Source organism: Stomoxys calcitrans, chromosome 2 (assembly GCF_963082655.1).
Source record: "Stomoxys calcitrans chromosome 2, idStoCalc2.1, whole genome shotgun sequence".
NCBI classification, from domain to species: domain Eukaryota; kingdom Metazoa; phylum Arthropoda; class Insecta; order Diptera; family Muscidae; genus Stomoxys; species Stomoxys calcitrans.
The window spans coordinates 168,160,202-168,179,729 of record NC_081553.1 but is presented as its reverse complement, the minus strand read 5'-3'; the positions used below and the strand labels follow the sequence as shown (position 1 = coordinate 168,179,729).

The following is a 19,528-nucleotide window of genomic DNA, read 5'->3' as shown; positions in this document are numbered from 1 at the left end:
TTGAAGCATGGGTAATAGATGTAACCACGGTAAATAGAGGGAGCATTATTAAAGCACGGATAATAGAGGTGAACCACGTCCTTCTTAGTACTTCGTTATTGAAATCGCAGTCCACAGTATTTTTAGTACTTAAAGGAGTACCCACATTTCGAAGGCCTCCAACTTTTCGAAATCAAAGTTTTTGAGCGTCCAAATTTCGGCTCCATATAATAGTACAGACTATTCATATCACTTGATGAATCTTACTTTTAATGTTACGTTTTTGTCGTGGCTGTTTAACACTTTTTTTGTATGTAAGAAATGTATCTCTCGCCATTTGTATGCGGCATTGTATGATCATTTATTAGCATTTCCAAATATTTGAAGTTTTTAACTCGTTTAATTTCTGTGTTGTTTATATTCAATGTTGCGTCGTTATGAGGTTTTTTACTAATGATCATGTGATTCGTCTGTGTTAAAGTGATCTTTAGTCCATATGTTACACTTACTTATGTGCAAATGTTTCTACAAGCTTTTGTAGAACGGACATGCTATTAGTGTATTGGAGGCCACCGTAGCGGAAAGGTTAGCATGTCCGTCCATGACGCTAAAGCGGACTCGGCTATAAAAAGGAGGTTCCTTATCTCTGACTCATGTTCCTTAATGGAATGTTCATGGGCAAATTTGTAAGTCGGCATACCTTATGTTATTTATAAACTTTCCATTTATTTAAATGCCAATATTTTCGCCTTCGAGTGTTTCTTGGAAAATTCGTTCTGAGTATATATTTAAAAGCAATGGGGAAAGTATACACTTCTGCCTAGGTTAGGTTAGATTAGGTTTAAGTGGCAGTCTGCCATCAGACTCACTTAGACGTTTTCGCCCATTGTGATACCACAGGAACGGAAGGAAGGAAGAAGGAAGATGCCTTCTAGTACCATCCATATAACTTTAAAATGCCCAGTAACTTGCAAATGTTCACATCCGCTAAATCAGACATGTTCTCAAAGAAATGAGAACCTAAGGTGGAACTCCTTCTGACTGCTAGTGCGGAACACACACACAGAAGGTGTTCTATAGTCCCTTCTTCTTCGATGTCCTCACAGCTTCTGCAAAAGTCGTTGTTGGCAACCTTCAGTCTGTCAGCAAGTTTTCCGATTAGACAGTGACCTGTCATGACGGACACAATGACTGAGACGTCTGTTCGAGCCAATGACAGTAAAGCAGAAGACCTCTTTAAGTCTAGATTAGGCCACATAGTTTTGGAATGCTCACAATCCCCTTTTTGTGACCATCTATCATTCGTTGTCCTTCGGGCCTGGTCCTGAAACTTATCTTACAAGTCGCTAGAGGCATACCCTTAGATTCCAGTATCCCTGGAATGTGTAAGGTAGTTCCTAGTCTTGCGAACTCGTCCGCTTTACAATTCTCTGGGATATCTCTGTGGCCCGGCACCCAGAACAGGTGAATTTTGAACTGTTCAGCCATCTCGTTGAGAGATCTGCGACAGTCGAGAAATAAGTTCTCCAGGGAATTAATGGTTGTCTGAGAAGATATTTATGCCAATCGTCGTAATGACATTGTATCTTAGCCATTCCATCACTTCCTTAATACCAAGGATCACCGCAGTGGTCGGATAACCTTTTCGATATGACCAGTTCTAGATTTTTAGATTACACCCCAAAGCCCACCTAGTCGTTTAGTTTAGAACCAAGTCAATGTAACTTCCGTTACCAGGGATATCGTAGTTCCAATCGGTTCTATCAGGAATAGTGGTACAGCAATTTTTATCAAAAAGCAGGTCAGAAATGGTGTAATCCGCACTGTCTGGAACTTCGGATATTATATCAAGGATAACACAGTGTCCGTAGCCGCCACATGACCATTGGGAAAGCTCCCTTAACCTCACGACAGCGGTCGCTGCAATTTGGGTAGCCAAAACATCCATAGGCATAAGATGTAACATTAAGTTCAGTGCATCAGATGGTGCCGTCCTCAGTGCGGTTGTGATGCACAAACAAGCAATCCTTTGGATCCGGTTAAGTATTGACCGGTAGGAGGATTTTTGAAGTGCCGCCCACCAGACTACAACACCATATAGCATTATTGGTCAGACAATTGCAGTATATACCCAATGCATGAGACGCGGTCTAAACCCCCAACTTTTGCCAATGGCTCTCTTGCAGTTGTATAGGACAACAGAGGCCTTTCTTTCCCTTTCCAAAATGTTGGATTTGAAGTTAAATTTCCAATTTCCGCTCACATCAACCCGTGCCGACTGATTCCAGTACAGGTTTCTTATGAATCGTAGCACTCTCTCTTGTATGCCAGTATGTTTAAGAACTTCCATCAAATTGTCATGCTTGACCGTATCAAATGCCTTCTCATAATCAATGAAGCATATACAAAGATCTTTTTGGGCATCTCTACAGTTCTGATTTAATATTTGCACACAGAATAACGCTTCTCTTGTGTCCATATTTTCGCTGAACCCAAACTGAGTTCTTCCCATTGCAGCTTCGCATTTGATACATATGCTTTTGTGAAAAATGCATAACTCATTAGACTTATTGGTCTGAACTCGCCTCATTGTTTTGCATTATTCGGAATGGCGATAAAAGTGGATTTAGGAAATCATCTGGATATTGGCCGGTTTCATTTATGTATGCCAAGTCAAACACTGCTACATTGTTAACATCAATCTGAGACAACAATATATCTTTAATATTTATATTTTGAGGAAGAAGTTCAAGTCCTTCACATATTGCTCTGCCGACACAACTGTAAAGATCTACAGAAAATTTGGTGTGCTGTAATAGGTATTTGTAAGTAAATTCTTACAGTAGTATTGAAGACTCTACAGCACCCTCATTAATGACTTCAGTTTTACTTATATGGAAATGAAAGTTATAGATGGCTAGATCCTTTAATAAATAAAAGAAATGTATGACTATAAATAAGTGTTAACCCACTAACAGATGTGCACATTATTTCCAAGCCCATGGACTCATGTTCTTGTGCACGTACACAATAATTTGCAGCACTGTTTGTATTTTACCACGCAAAATTGTTATGACTTAGCATAATAACACCTAACGGTTTAATTACCAAGCTGAATACGTTAAGATATTTACCGAAATTAATACGATTTGTAACGTTTTATAAAAAAAAATAATTTTGAATTTTCTGTTTGCGAAAATTTGGGTTATAAATCATATTGCATCAATATGTATAAAAAAATCTGAAAATTTGAACAACAGAAAGCGTTTCATAGGAACTGTTGAAGTATTTAACGGAACAGAACACCATGAATGACGCAACGACTATTCAGATATGATTGAAATGGTCATACCTGGCGAGGAATCAGGGGTATCAAAAAACAAAGCAATCGTCGCAATGGAAGAGCCTAGTGGAATCGAAGCGCTTCATACCATAATAGGTGTTGTGGTATCTTCAGGCTTTACTTTTCCATTGCAAAAAACTTCGATCGTAAAATGCTCATCTAGAAAGAGAAATAGAATGAAAATTCTAAAAATAATGATCTTCACCTCTAGAGGCAAACAACTTAGAAAAAATGTAAGGTTACGCAGAAATCGGTAAACAAAAAAGAGCTGAACTTCAGGATTGGGATCAGGACCATAAGTCACTAACCTGCACCATCTGCCGGTTAAGGTTTATCATTAGGATAATGTTTCACGTATCCAAAAAATATCGATACAATAATTGTAATCGGAGAATGAGAAACCCATCCTAACTAAGGTAAATATTTTAAGTACAATTTTTAAGTGGACGTGTAATTAAGAAAAGAAAGCCTGAATTTACAATTGCCAAAAAATATAACTAAGGTGCTGGAAAAATGCAAGTTGCCTATATTCAATGGATATTTACACTTGATAAAAACAAAACATCAAGAGTTACCAAAAAAAAGAAAAACATTCACTCTTCATGTCTAACCCATACATCATTACCAATGGTCCTATATAAAATTATTATCGGTTATACTTTCCTTACTCTGATTTTCCCTATAGACACTCTACCGTAATATCAAAAATGTCTTCATGCTTCATTTGTTGAATTTCATGAATGTAGAATTGAAAAATTTCACAATTTTATGAACTAACACTAGTTTCTTTTATTTCCTCTCTTATTAATGCCACGTCGTGTTTTTTTGCTACGATGTTTTGTAAATATCTAAACGTTATATTTGAAATCAACCAAAATGCAACGACTCCTTCGACATCGATGACGACAACAACAACCACAACAACTGTAATGATAATTTTCCCTAATAATCAACTGCGCTTGATTCTTGAAAACGACGACATGCTATAACTATGCACATACACGGACCCCCACTTACTCCCTTCCGAATGTGACAACACTTTTGCACACTACTGTAAATGAACTGTAATGAAACAACACCAAACCAAACAAAAAACCACCAAACAAACAATTAATCTATGCCAAATCCTCTTGAAACCACCCTCTAAATACAAATCATTACAATCATTATTTTTTGTTTGTGTACCAAAAAATATGGCATCATTTTATCTGTCATTTATTTTGATATGTCTGCTGCCATTTCCTTTATGACTTATTTGCAAAATTTGGTGTGATTGTGATTTTTTTTTTGTATTAATTTAACATGTACATAAATATGTGTTTGTCGTCTGTGCTTGTTTGTATTGGTTGTCTGTACAAACATCAATCATAAAACAACAACAACAACATGTATAAACAAACAATTGTGCTTATAAATGTGGCAAAACCAAAAACAAAACGTACTCTTAATTTGACGTTTAAAATAAACAACGGCAAAAACACAATTTTTTTCTTTCAATCTTTTGTTTGTTGCACCATTGTTTATGCTTTACGTTTCATATTTTTAATTTTCATTTTCGTTTCATGGACATTTTTTATGGTTTCACGAAATTAAACTCAACCGCCACCACCACCACCACCACCACCACTACCACCAACAATCTAAAATCTAACAAAATTGAACCTGAAACCGTTCCTTTGCTGTATCATCATCTGTGAATCTGTAACTCTACCTCTCTGTGTGTGAACTCGATGTGTGTGTACATAATAACAACAACGTAACGCAATGCAACGTTATGCCACGACGTAACATCAACTAACCAACCAACCAATTAATACATGTGCCACGGTTGTATCGTGTGTACTTGCTTGCGTCTCTGCGTGCGTGTGTATGGGTGTGCGTGTGTTTGAGTGTGTATGTGTTTTGTTCTAATCTAATATTTAATTTCGTCGTTGTACTGCTATGGGCACAACAATTGTTAATAAACAAACATCTACTAAAATGTTTTTGCATCTATATAACTACTAACCAATCTACTACTACAACTTCTACCTACCACTGCTATCAATCACTTGAATCTATGTATGTGTGTGTGTGCGTGTGTATGTTGTGTCGTTGTGTTGTATTTTCTGGATACGTTTAAATGCGCGCGCGCTGCCTTTGCCGCCCACTTGTTGCCGAACAAATAAATTCTTGTGAAACATTTTTCTACCACCACATGCCACCTATACGGATCGGGCCGCAGACATGCACAAGGAGAATATGAAAAAGAAACGCCGTGATTTGGAGCAGGCGAGTATAGATGCCGCTTCAGATCTGCTGGACACAGATAGCAATGCAACATTTGCAATGGTACATATATATAATTATGATTCATTACGTTATTCTTTTTATAATACTCTAAATGTGCTTTACAATGATAACGCATTGGTCACCGTTGCTTCTTTTCATGATGTGTAAAGAGGTTATATATTTTATGGAGTTTTAGATGTAATATGTAATCAAAACAATCGCCTTTTTGCGAAAACCACATAACACACTGACTATTTTAATATATCTATCTAGGAAATACTGATTGAAATCTGCTACAGATCCCTCAGAATTGTCGAACAAATAAAACAAAACAATAAAAGCAAAAACCATATCGATGGTTAAGCCCCAAAATTCTAAAAATACCAATGATACCTTGAGTCGCTATGACTGCATAATCACACATATGCGTCAATCAAAGTACCTAATCCAGACAGTGGTCATGTATAGGGGCAGACTATCGACTCACGATGGTGCCAAAGAGATGATCCTTAGCCAATCATCTAAACACGCCCATCAATAGTGTGATCTGAGTCCTAATTTTCTTCAAAAATTATTTAAGACTATTCTCGTGATCATTAAAGCTCGACTCCCTCAGGAGATTTTTAGCTCGAAGACATGAATGGATTCACATGATTGGCAGAAACAAGCCACACAAATGAAAAGAATTTTTTACAATTATAACTGAGGAATGTGTGTGTGTAATGGCGTACTATCTGGCCATAATGACCTGGTTCTATTAGACTTTTATGAGCATCACGTTTCATGGCATTCTCCCGTACGTAACAACAAGCGGGCATAACTTTTGCTGAGCAGATTAAAGGCTCCACATTCTGCACGATGAATGAGGATGCCCTATGTAAGGAGTAGGTGCAGCAGCTCGCCAAACATCATTTAAGCAGCAGATACTCGCTTTATACAAGCTGGTCAAACCCAAGTGCGACTTAATTTTCCAGCACAAGCAGCGGTTCCGCATAAACGACGGCAATGGGATTCGTTGTACGGACCCCACTAACCCTAGAATCAGCAAGCTGAATCTGGAAATAAACAGGGTTGTCAAGGAACATAAGCAGAAGTTGTGACAGCAACTTAGGCAAGCTGTGGTCCACTGTTAAGTCACTCTTGAACTCCTGAAAAATGAATGACAGGACCTCAGTCGCTTTTGGTTAGGTAACTGTGACTCACTCTATGAGATGCGCCAGGTTGAGCAACCGTTAATTTATTCAGCATCCCGAGAGTGACAAGGCTAGGAGGTGAGCCATTCGTCGTATTCGAGGTCTCCGAGCCGATGGACAGCCATCACAGTTTACAGTGGACGAAGTTACAAATGTCATTCATCTCGCCAAGTCATCCACTTCGTTGGTCCCCGACGGGATCTCTACACTGATGCTGAAGAATCTGGATCTATCTGTAGTCGAGTCCCATTACAATTGTTCTCAAATTGTCTTTGAACACTCTTATAGTACCCGATGTCTGGACGATGAGGAGAATAATCCCGATACTGAAGCATGGTAATGACCCGAGCAATGGGGAGTCGTACAGACCGATCTCCCTTCTACCACCAGTAGCCAAGACACTTGAGGGACCCGAGTCTCAATGGAGAATTTTCATTCGCCGAACATCAGCATGAATTTCGAAGAATACATAGCACAACAACTGTTTGCATGCCATCACCGCACACATTTACCGAGGCATCAACCATCCAAGGCCATAGGACGAACCTCGACACGGTCAGCAATTTCAAACTGTTTGAGCACAACGCCAACCCGTGCCTGCAGCCAGGCCTGAAACGCTGGATCACTAATTATCTGTGTGGTCGCCAGTCGTTTGTAGGGAGTTCTCCAAGGCGGAGTAATATCTTCAAAACTGTTTAACCTCTACCCATCCTCTATTCCACCCGCTCCAGACGGCATTGCGTACGATTGAACAATCATCTGGCCTCCCACCCATTGTTGATATGTGCGATAGGTTTTACGTAAACATCTTGAACTTATTTTCGCTTATTTCACTGCAAGAGACTTGAAGATATCAACCACCAAATCTTCAGCCACATAGTTCACTACATACGTGCATGAGGTGAAAACTAATCTGAATGTGATAGACGAGGAGTTACGATTCCGATCATCATGTGTCCCAAAATACTTGGTGCCACATTCGAAAGCACTTGCACATTCTCCTGGTATGCCACTACAATTTTCGCTAAAGTCAGAAGTAGAAACAAGGTTCTCAAGCCACTTGTTGGCAGAATTTGGGGTACTGATAAAGAAACCTTGTTGACAATGTTCAAGCCATTGGCCTGTCAGTGATATGTTATGCAGTGTCAGTGTGGTCTCGTCAGCAATGGGACACGCAGTGAAAAAAATTCAGATCTGTCAGAATGCCGCTCTTCGAACAGCGCTGGGCTGTCTTTTTCGTTTTCATGTGGACCTCCTACATCCGGAGACGATCCTACCCGCCCAAAGACATAACTACATACTGTCTGAGCAATACCTTCTGGGTTGTTATCGCAAGGACCATCAACATTATCATCTTGTTGATCGATATCCATCGTCCGGAAATCATAAGGTAGTTTTACATGATCTATAGCCAGAGGTTTAGCGCTACAAGAGAAAATCTCGAAATCAACTGGTCTAGACAACATTCATGCAGACATGGTAGCAGATCGATGAATAGCTACCGGATTAATGTGGTCCTTAGAGAACAACTACCTCCCATTGCACCTCCTCTAGCAAACCAAAGTAGTTCTGACTCAATTGCGAATCGGCCGATGCAGCCACCTCAACTCCTAGAGAGCAAGGATTGATGCCAAAGTGCAGGATATGTCTCCCGATTGTGAACTGGTACCACACGACAAACGTCATCTTTTTAACTGCCCAGCCAGACCCACCCGACTCGCATCCATATCCCTCAGGGAGCGCACCACCTTAGTCGCAAAGTTCCCAGACCTATATATTCAACCGAATCAATCAGATGAAAAACAGAACACAACACCCTGCTGCAGAAGTCCAGACTCTGAACCCAATTTCATCAGTTTTCAAATATAAATCAGCCGATACTGCTGAAATTTTGCATTCGATATTCATAGAAATTGTCGCTGGCTTGTTGGCATAGACCATGGACTTGGCGTAGCCCCCATGAAATAGTCCTACGACGTCAAATTGCACGACCGAGGCGGACCATTTCGTAAGATAACATGTTCTTCAAACTTGATTTCCAATAAATTGATTGTGACATTCGTTGTGTGGCTTGTGGTGCCCACCTGTTGAAACCACATGTCCTCAAAGTCCATATCATCCAATTGGAAGAAATACGGCCCTCAAACCGCACCAAACCTGATGACTCATGGAGTACGTGTGGATTGATGTCCGATCAATAACGCATTTCAATCAGAAATGCGCTTAATCGCTGAAAATGATTTTTCGATGAAAATCCCAATCATTTTCACGAACATACGACGCATACACGAACATACGACGCAACATTCATCATGAAATGGCAAACCTTACTGAAGAGAAATATCAAAAGAGCGGCAAAAATATGGCATTGTTTGCTCTGTATCTATCAGTCGCCTTTTGTAGCGTCCCTGAAAAAAACCCTGTATTAGAAGGACGTTGAGTTTAATTAATTGAATTAAAAGAAACAAAAAAAAAGAAAAGAAGATGACAATTGACTTTGAAGAACCCATAAAAAAACATCTCTTTGTGGAAAAATTGGAATGTCATTTCTTTTCACTGTTTTGGCTTTCTGTTCCTTTCAGAAATATTGCCCTTAATAAAAACTTCACTGAATATTTTTGATTTTGAAGAAAATTTCAGTAAATTTTTGATTTTGGAGAGAATTTTACTTGAATTTGTATTTAAAGAAAATCAAATACAAGTTTTCTTTTTATAGAAAATGGCATTGAGTTTTGGCTTTGTAGAAAATTTCATTAAAATTTTGTGTGAATATTTCTTTAAAATTTTGTTTTATTCCGAAAATATGTTTAAAATTGTATCATTAGCCAAAAATTCAATAAGAAAATTCCATGAAATATTTTCGTTAAAAAAATTTCGTTGATGTTTTGTATTCAAAGAAAAGTCTGTCATTACACAAAAATACATGCATTGGAAAAAATACAGCTAAAAGACAAGGTTGTCGAGCGTGGTTAATGTGATATTTGTATCGTAGATGCGTTTTCGCAGTTAATACGATTCAAATACAACATACCAACGCACGGCCCTTGAAGCCATCACACCTAATATGGTTAAAAAGTCTCCTACCCAAAGGCGAAACGCTTCCCATAGTTGTTGGTGTGTGTTGCTATCTTTGGCTCTCCTATTCTATTTGCAATCTCCGATCATTAAGATCGTCTCGAAAGAGAAATAAACAAAAATTGGAAAATTTTTTATGGCTTTATTGAAAATAAAAGTAAACAAAATTAAGCGTCTGAAGTTCTTCTGCGCGTCGACAATTTGAAAGTCTTAATGAAAGTCAAATTTTAGGTGTGAAGATTTTAAGAGGTTTTTCTGAAAAAATGAGACAATTTTGTCGATATTTTTTCCCGGATTTTGACGATTTTTAACCAAAACTACTGACTGCTACATTTTTGTTCTTCATTGCTGGTCATGGGTTGGCCTCCATATTCTAAGCACATCATCTGCATATTTTACCAAAGTTCCTTCTTTGTCTATGCAGGGGGGGACAGCACTCGTTGATATGAGAGGACTCCATACCAGCGAAGCCCAAAATAAAAATGAGATTGTGTGAGTGAAGTACTCTCTTTATTATTATTTTTAATTCTCTCAATATGTAAAAAAAAACTTTTTTTGGACTGAATGATTCTGTTTTTGTAAAAAATAAACATAAAATAAGTTTGATTAATAAAAATCATTGTTTTTAAAATAAACCCGGAAAAACTATGCGTATACCCATGCTCATGTTCATTAAGCATTCTTATGCTCTTACAAAGAGCATAAAAATGGGTGTGACTTGCCATCAAGGCAACCGTAAAGGGTGGGCATCGCTGCTCTATACGCTGATGCTTAATGAGATATTGGTGTAATATATTTATGTTTTTCTTTTCCTTTATCTTTATCTTTTGAAGAAGATCTCGAAATAATACAATAGACAGTTTTCGATAGGTACAACAATAACATTAATTCCAAATTTGAGTATTCGATAAAGTTATTCGAAATTGAATTGGCAAGCTAGAAAATGTTTAACAAATATCCATAAATTTAAGAAAAACACTCAAGGAAAATGAACTCCACAAAATATAAAACTTCATGTAAACAGGTATCTGTTACTTCTATTAGTAACTGACAATATGATATACTATTGTATAACAAACTTGATTAATAATTTTTTTTTTTTTTTTGTATATCTTTAAATTAAATTTCACTTCGTATTCATTCTAATATTGGCATTACAAAATTCTTACTAAAACATGATCACCTATTTTTATGTCTCTCTTTACCAACTTGTTTTCTGCCTTCATCTTCATGGTCTGTATATCATCATTATAACGTCCTTGCTCGTTCTCCAAATGCATTCATATTACAAAACATTTATCCATTCATACATCATCACCGCTAATGCCAAAAATATGAAACATTTCAAAACTAAAAAAATTAAAAAAAAAAATATGAACATCAAAATCAAAATACACAAAATAACCCTAAACAAATTAATCTGTTATTGAATTGGACAAATTGGACTAATGACACATTTCATGGAAAATCACACATAAAACTCTCACAATCAACTTAGAAACCTCTGGTACGTCATCCGGGTGATCCATTGGCATTGGAAAAGTTGCGACAGTGCGAAGTGCACATGCAGGCGCCTAAACGTCCCAACTGCTGCAAGACTTGGCTGTCAAAGTTCCCCACAAGGTAAGCCAGATATGTCACCTGACACATTGTGATCTCTTAGATTTTCGTTCTGTTGTTGAATGTGAATGCCAATGAATTTTGTTTGGTTTCGCTTTGACTTTCAGTTTTAAATTTTGGATTTTCTTTTTGATGTTGTGATTTGTTTTATAAACAATAAAAATGAAACATTTTTTTTACTATCGATTGTGTATCTCCTGCTTCTCGTTGCTTCTATGGTTTGTCACGCTTGTGAGATTCATGTTCATTGCTTTTTCTTCGTTCTAATACATTTATTACACTTATAGCTAATTTGCTCTAATTTTTCCATCCATTTAAGTTACAATGCCTTTTTGGAGTTCTTTAAATAAAATTCTTTGTTATACTAACAAAATTATGTTGCAAAATGTTAATTGAATTTAAAGTAACAGTAATCCGGAATATACCGTAAGACATTTTCTTAAAGACTTTATTTAAACTTTATTAAACTCGTATATTGAATTTGTTTGTTTTATCGATAAGTTTATAATTTTCTATAGAGTTTATACAATTCAATTGGGTAGTTAGTTGTTTATTACAATACCAAGTTCCATTGATGTATAATTAAAAACGTTTAACACATATATGTATGTTGGCTCTAACCCAGCTTTGCTTTATCAGCCATTCATGGGTTGATTGAGAGTGGCGATGATTTAAGTAATTAAAGGAGTGCTAGAAATATCTATAAGAATACAACATGATGTAGTAGTTGACTAAATCAAAATTCTGTTTAAAATTTATGACGTCGGCTGAAGAGCAACTTAAACATTGAAAACCAGTAAGTAAGGGCAAAAGTCGGGCCGTGCCAACTGTATAATACCCTACACCTACCCTATATGTACATTGTGGGAGTTATTTCCAATTCTGAACCAATTTTGATGGACCACGGCGAGCAAATATATTCAAACTACGGTTGACAAATGACAACATTATTGTAAATTACCCAAAATCTGACGAACATAATATGGGAGCAAGATCTAATTCTGAACCGATTTCGAGCAAACTTCTTAGATAATGCGGTAGTCGTCGAAGAAAGCGTTGTGCAAAATTTTGGCAAGATTGGTCAAACAATGCGCTTGCAGTGGCTCTTGGGGTGAAAATCGGCGATATTATGTATATCTATATCTAAATTTGAGCCGATTTCTATGAAATTCATTAGTAATATTGACAGTTATTAGAAAATCCTCCATACAGAATTTCGAGAGAATCTGTTAAATCAGCATTTTCTTGCAATATTTCTCAAAGTTGGACGAACGTACAATATATATGGGAGCTATACTTGAATCTGAACCGATTTCGAGCAAACTTCTCAGATACTGAGACAGTCGTCGAGAAAAGCGTTTTGTAAAATTTTAGCAAGGTGGGTCAATAAATGAGCTTACTGTGACTCTAGAAGTTAAAATCAGGCGATATATGTGTATAAATGAGACCTATATTTAAATATGTCGAGAGAAAATCCTTCCTGTCAAATTTCGAGAGAATAGGTTAATAAAAGACCATTTTATTGCAATATTACGGCAAATCGGACAAACATATATATGAGAACTATATCTATATAGATATTGTGGAAGTCGTTGAGGAAATCGTCGTGCAAAGTTTTGATAAGATTAGTCAATAAATGCAATGGCAGTGGCTCTAGGAGTGAAAATCAGGCAATATATATATATATATATGAGAGCTATATCTAAATCTAAACCGATTTCCGTGAAATTCACCAGTCATATTGAGAGTCATAGAACAATCCTTTTTGCCAAATTTTGAGAGAATCGGTTAACAAATGACCCTTTTATTGCATTATTACTGAAAATCGGACGAACATATATATGGGAGCTATATCCAAATCTGAACCGATTTTTTCCAATTTCAAAAGGCTTCGACTCTAGGCCGAAAAACATGCCTGTGCCAAATTTGAAGACGATTGCATAAAAGCTTTGTACACAAATTAACATGGACACGTGGACAGACAGACACAGCAAAATCGAATCAGAAACCGATTCTGAGTCGTTCGGTATACTTATCAGTGGATCTATTTCTCTTCCTTGTGGGTGTTACAAACTAATGCACTAAGTTATAGTACCACAGTAGTGGCGTAGAACATAAAAACTAAAACGTCAGTTCAAAAAGGAACATTTCAGAAATCACGTCTATGAGGAAGTTTGATTTTATACCCTTCACCGTTGCATGGGAGTATACTAATCTAGTCATTTCGTTTGTAAGACCTTGAAGTATTTATCTAGGACCCCTTAAGTATAACTACTCTTGATCGTATCTACATTCTGAGTCGATGTAGCAAAGTCCGTCCGCCTATAGAAATCACGATGGCATTCGAACGAATGAAGATATCCGCTAGGAATTTTGCACAGAAACTTCTTATTGACGTAGGTCATATCGGTTCTGATTTGGATATAACTCCCATATAAACCCATCTCAATCAATAGTGCTACGAACGGTCCAAATCGGTCTATAACCTGATATAGCTCCCATAGCAACCGATCTCCCGATTAGTCTTCAACAGCCTCTAGAAGATTCAATTTGTACCTAATTTGATAGAAATTTGGTACGTAAAGTACCCGTATGCTTAGAGTAGAGCTCTCTGGCTAGAGCAGAATTGGAACTAAGATCTCGAAAAAATAGGTAGTTCTAAGACAACTTGGGAACTTAGATTCTCCGGATCGTGAGAAGACGACGCTATTACTGAAAGAAAGTACGAAGGAGGTCAGTATAGCTTTTGGTGTCATAACGGGACACATAAGACTACGAGCTCACTTTTGCAAAATCGGTGCTGCAAGTGATGGCATGTGTAGGCCATGTGGGGAAGATGAAGAGACTTTGGAGCATTTCCGATGTGATTGCCCGGCTTTCGTGGCTAACGGACACAGGTACTTAGGCGAGGACATAAACCAACTTAGGGGAGTGGTATGAATAACAGTAAGGATTTTGTAAGTAACACGGAATTCCTGACTTATATTTTCTTTTTCGAGGTTACTTTTTTGTTTTTAGAGCTCACAACAAGCCGATTACTGGTTTAGGTGTATGTCTATAGTGGCATGGGGCAGATTAATATCTGCACCCTCTTTTTAACCTAACCTAGGTTCCTAGCACACTGGCTGCAGTGGCTACTTACCCATACTTCGAAGCCATACAACAGCACGGGTAGTATCAGTGTCTTGGATAGTGTATTTTTTGTCTGTCGAGAGGTGGCTTTGCTCCTCAGCTGCTTTCTCAATCCAAAGTAGCATCTGTAGGCCAATATTATTCTTCGTTTTATTTCAAAACTGGTGTCATTTGTTTCGGTTACGGCGGTGCCGGGGTAAATTAAGTTGCTGACTATCTCAAAGTAGCAGTTCCCAACGTTCTCTATTTTCTTTATCTGCTCGGCTTTATAAGAGATGATAACATCCACTTTGTCTTATCTCCATTTAGTGCCAAACCTACCTTGATTTTTTTTTTCGATACTTTCAAAGGCTGCAATTGCTTCTTCCGGTGACCCGAAGTTCTCTTGTGAGTAGTGTGCCATGCTTATTTACACCTGAAGCTCGTATTATCTTCTCCTCCAGCAGGATATTAAACAAACCTCGTTTGGTATTGAAACCTGAAATCTCGTTTGATATAGCACGGCTTGGAGAGGTTCTTTCCTTTTTTAACTGACGATCGTGTATCAGTAAACATCATCCTGCAAAGTCGTATCAGGTTTGCAGGAATGCCAAAATCAAACATGGCTTCAAATACATTTGAACGTATAGAGTTGTAGAAGGTGAATTTGTATAAAAAGGTTTTTTTTTTTTCCAAACATTCAACTAATTTTATCTTCTATAATAATTTTCTTCTTCAATAATCAGTGAACGCCGTTATTTTGGTGCAGGTGCCTTTGAAATGAAAGCAGCTGATTTAAAGTGCTACATTCTAATCCGTCGTCCTGGCAAGTTGTAGGAAATGCAACAGTTTTCACATTTTAATATACATCGTCTAAGCAATATTAGTATGGGGTTACACGTTATACTTGCCTAAAAGATGTTGGGTTAGTTTAATATCTTCCGAAAATTGGTAACAAAACTTCTATGTGACTTTAAAAAAATATAGGTGTTTTAATTTGTTCAATCCGTCGTATTAATGATCTCATCGTATATTAAGGGGCATAGGTTTAGAAAGCTAGGACATATAGAACAAGTTTGCAATATTTGTTTTGTATGAGACACTCTTTCTCCAAATTATCAATGTGAGCCTGTTTCTACAAAAAAATGCTTTCAGGGTAAGTTAACCTGTTTCTTTTATATGCTTAAAGTTCAAGGAATGAAATTATGTTAAATGTTTATATATCTTGTGTATCACTTGAAATTAAAGTTTGCGTTTTACCCGAATGCTTATCTTAAAACAAACAAATACTCTTTTTTAACACAAACAGCTGAGCTTTTAAGAATGTTCTTGGATGTATTTTTGAATAGACACACAAATCAACACAAAGAGACAATCTAAAATTTGATCATTAATCAGCAAATCCTTAAATATTTATTCAAGACAATGTTCTAGATCGAAGCGGATCGATGTTATATCGAGAATAACATTTCCCCTGGTCTTTGCCCTCTTCAATTTGGTCTACTGGAGCACCTATTTATTCCGAGATGAGGAGGATGAGTAAATGCCTAAACATTTTTCATTTCCAATTATTAGTATTAATCAGACATTGAAAAAAAAAACAACAAGAACAAAAAAATAGTTAAACTTATAATTATGTACTATTATTATAATTGTTATTTTGATTATTCGAAATATCATTATTATTAATATTATTGTAATTAATTGTTATTGCTATAATTTTCCTAAATTCTAAATCTTAGGGTTGTTAAAAGATAGTAGCAACATAAACAAACCTTAATAATATTACTAATCAATTATTTTTCCAATTTTCTTTCATTTCTTTTCGTTTTTTTATTTTGTTTCTATTTTTTTACTTTTTGTTAAAACTATTTTTGTGTTATATTTTGTGATTTATGTTTTGTGTTTTGAACGCAAATCAAACTCGGAAAAAACGTTAAAAAAACCAAATTTTCTACGCAAATTCGAAAAAAATGCAAAACAAAACAAAAATCATTCAAAATTAAAAAAAAATATATATATATTAAATAAATATATAGGACTTTCTAAACGCATTGATGACGACGTTGATGTTCATGATCACAGTCACGATCACCATCACGATGGCATTGATGAGGATGAGGCTAATATGGAGGAAATTTAAACAAAATGAATGGCTATGTAGAATTCTATCGTTAATGTGGCAAATGAATGACATTCTCCCCGCCCACTTCCCGAAACTGCAGCCCTTATGCTATGCATAGAAATTCTTCGGAAGACACATTCAATTTAGACTTCTTAATTAAACATGAACAATTAGAAGTTAATTTGCCAACAAGTTTGTCACCTCCCCTATCCCCACCCCTCTCAGCTCATAATTCACACAGCAGAGAAAAAGTCGTAAGAAAAGAATTTAGTTAAATTAACCAAACCAAAATGTGAGCCAAGGATGTTATATATTCTAGACGTACATATTAAACCTAGGAACATTAATTACAAACCAACAAAACAGAAAATAAATTTAAGGCCATAAAAAATAGAAGAAAAAAAAAATGACAACAAACCAACAACCTAAGACGTAGTTAACAAATTAAGGTTTAGTACTCTAAGTTTAAGGATAACAGGAAGAAGAGAAGCAAAATTTTTCAAACCATCAAAAATTCCTTCGAAATCGACCTCACTTTCCCATTAATACTCTCTCACTCTCACCCTTTCGTTACATATGTATGTATGTATGCAATGCATAGTATTATAAGTACTATATATACATATAACTAGGACAACAACATGTATTTTGTAAGACTTTATATAATAAAAACAGACATATTTTAAATTTTTATTTTCCAAAAATAAAATAAGCGAAGAAAAAGCGAATCGTTACGGAAATTCTAGATCTAAGGCATGTTTCATAACCAAACAAAATGTTTCGAAAAAATAAAACAAAAAAAACAAATAAAATATGTTAATTTTGCTGCAAGACCTGCAAGGATATTCAATTGTTGTTTTTGATTTTTGTTAAACAAGCATACTCTCTATATTCATACTATCTTATGTAATCTACACCTGCCTTCTATCCACCAAACAAATACACGCACACAAACAAGAACAGAAAAAGAGAATGCCTTAAATTAATTAATTCACCATATGATATGATTATGATATTCGTTTCAATGTGCTTGGTAATGAATTTCTATTTACTTCTGACATTATTTAAAAACAAAAAACAATTAAAATTATTATTCTTAAAGAAGTTATCAAAATAAGATTTTGTTCAAAACAAACTTCTTTAGTCTATAGAGAACTTCAACGTAGCGTTATATTGAAAAAAAAAATGAGTTAAAAATTAGCCAGAGCCCATAAACTGATGGAAAAATTATTATCAAATTACTTATTTCGATACTATACGGTTTTGAAAGCAAAGCAACCCCGTATGTTATTAAAACAATACCGTATGGTATGGATAAAATATAAGACAAAAAGTACCGTGAGGTATTAGATGTAAAACCAAAATGATATTGGTTTTAAAACCAAACTCTTAGTACTAAACTGAGATTATTGAAATACCATTCTCGTTATCACTTCCATGAAAGGAAATTAACCCGCTTATTTGTAAAAACAATACCTTTTGTTATGGATGATGTAAAATGTTTATCAATACCAAAGGGTATTGTTTCCACAAATAACCGGGTTTAATTCACTATCAATAACAACGGTACAATATTTTCTATTATGCACCCACTAATGAATTAAAACAAGAATCATTCAAAAATGTTACTTTCATTTATTTCGTTTGCGTATGGTAAAATTAGTACTAACAAGTAAAGGCGTGCTAAGTTTGGCCTGGATGAATCTTATACACCCTCTACCATAGATCGCATTTGTCAAGTTATTTGCCCGGAATCTATTTAAAGTCAAATAATAGATAAGAATTTTTATGCTATTGGAGCTATGTCAGATTGTAAACCTATTTCGGCCACACTTGTCTTGGATGTTAAAGACAATAGTAGATCCCATTGTGCAAAATTTCAACCAAATCGGATAAGAATTGCGCCCTAGAGGAACTTTAGAAGTAAAATGTTGAGATCGGTTTGCATGGGAGCTATATCAGGTTATAAAGTGATTCAGACTATATATAGCACGTATATTAGAGGGGATAGAAGAAGTCGCTGTGCCAAATTTCAGCAACATCGGACAAGAATTACGTCCTCTAGAGGCTTAAGAAGTAAAATCGAGAAATCGGTTTATATGGGAGCTATATCGGGTTTCAGACAAATTCGAACCATACTTGGTACATCCACTAAATGTCATAGAATACAACATTTCAGTCAAATCCGATAAGAATTGTGCCTTCTATAGGCTTAAGAAGTAAAATCTGGAGATTGGTTTATATGGTAGCTATATCTAAATACAGACCAATATAGCCCATTTACAATCCCAACTGACCTACACTAATAGGAAGCCTTACTCCTTCGAAAGTTAGCGTGCTTTACACAGATAGACAGACGGTCAGACATTGCTAGATCGACTTGAAATGTCAAGACGATCAAGAATATATGTGTTTTATGGAATCTAAGATCAATATTTCGAGTTGTTACGAAGGGAATAGCGAAGTTAGCATACCCCCATCCTATGGTGGAGGGTAAAAAAAGAATATTTCACCCAAGAAAAAATTGTGTTGCTTTATTATCAATACCATTGATACCATACGGTATTAAATTTTCTTTTGGTGTACATCTTGGTCAATCTCGATTCGTTTTATTCAACAGATGATTCCACATGCATTCCCAGCAGTGGCATTTGTATGAATACACCAACAATAGCTAATAATCGTCCACCACACGTGAAACTTGATCAAGTTTTAAAGCTTCTGTCGCCAAGATTGCCGCTGTTCTTTTTCTCCAGAGCTCCACAATGAACGGCTGCGCCACAGTACAGAACATTCATAGATCAGAGATAT

The 19,528-nt window shown here is 36.1% G+C and overlaps 1 protein-coding gene across 30 annotated transcripts in view; it reads left to right on the top strand.

Annotated features, from left to right (window-relative positions):
* Window positions 1–17,567, top strand: part of LOC106081129 (glutamate-gated chloride channel) — a 274,102-nt gene extending 256,535 nt beyond the window's left edge. For 11 of the 30 annotated variants that reach the window (XM_013242965.2, XM_013242981.2, XM_013242918.2 and 8 more), the window contains 4 exons: window positions 5,547–5,653; window positions 11,360–11,484; window positions 16,015–16,131; window positions 16,632–17,567. In XM_013242965.2, coding sequence (XP_013098419.1) covers window positions 5,547–5,653; window positions 11,360–11,484; window positions 16,015–16,131; window positions 16,632–16,641 — 359 coding nt within the window. In that variant the 3' untranslated portion in view covers window positions 16,642–17,567. Of the gene's footprint in view, window positions 1–5,546; window positions 5,654–11,359; window positions 11,485–16,014; window positions 16,136–16,631 lie in introns of those variants that run through there. The other 19 variants (XM_013242999.2, XM_013243013.2, XM_013242957.2 and 16 more) reach the window with 7 other exon arrangements.
* The last annotated feature ends 1,961 nt before the right edge of the window (window positions 17,568–19,528 follow it).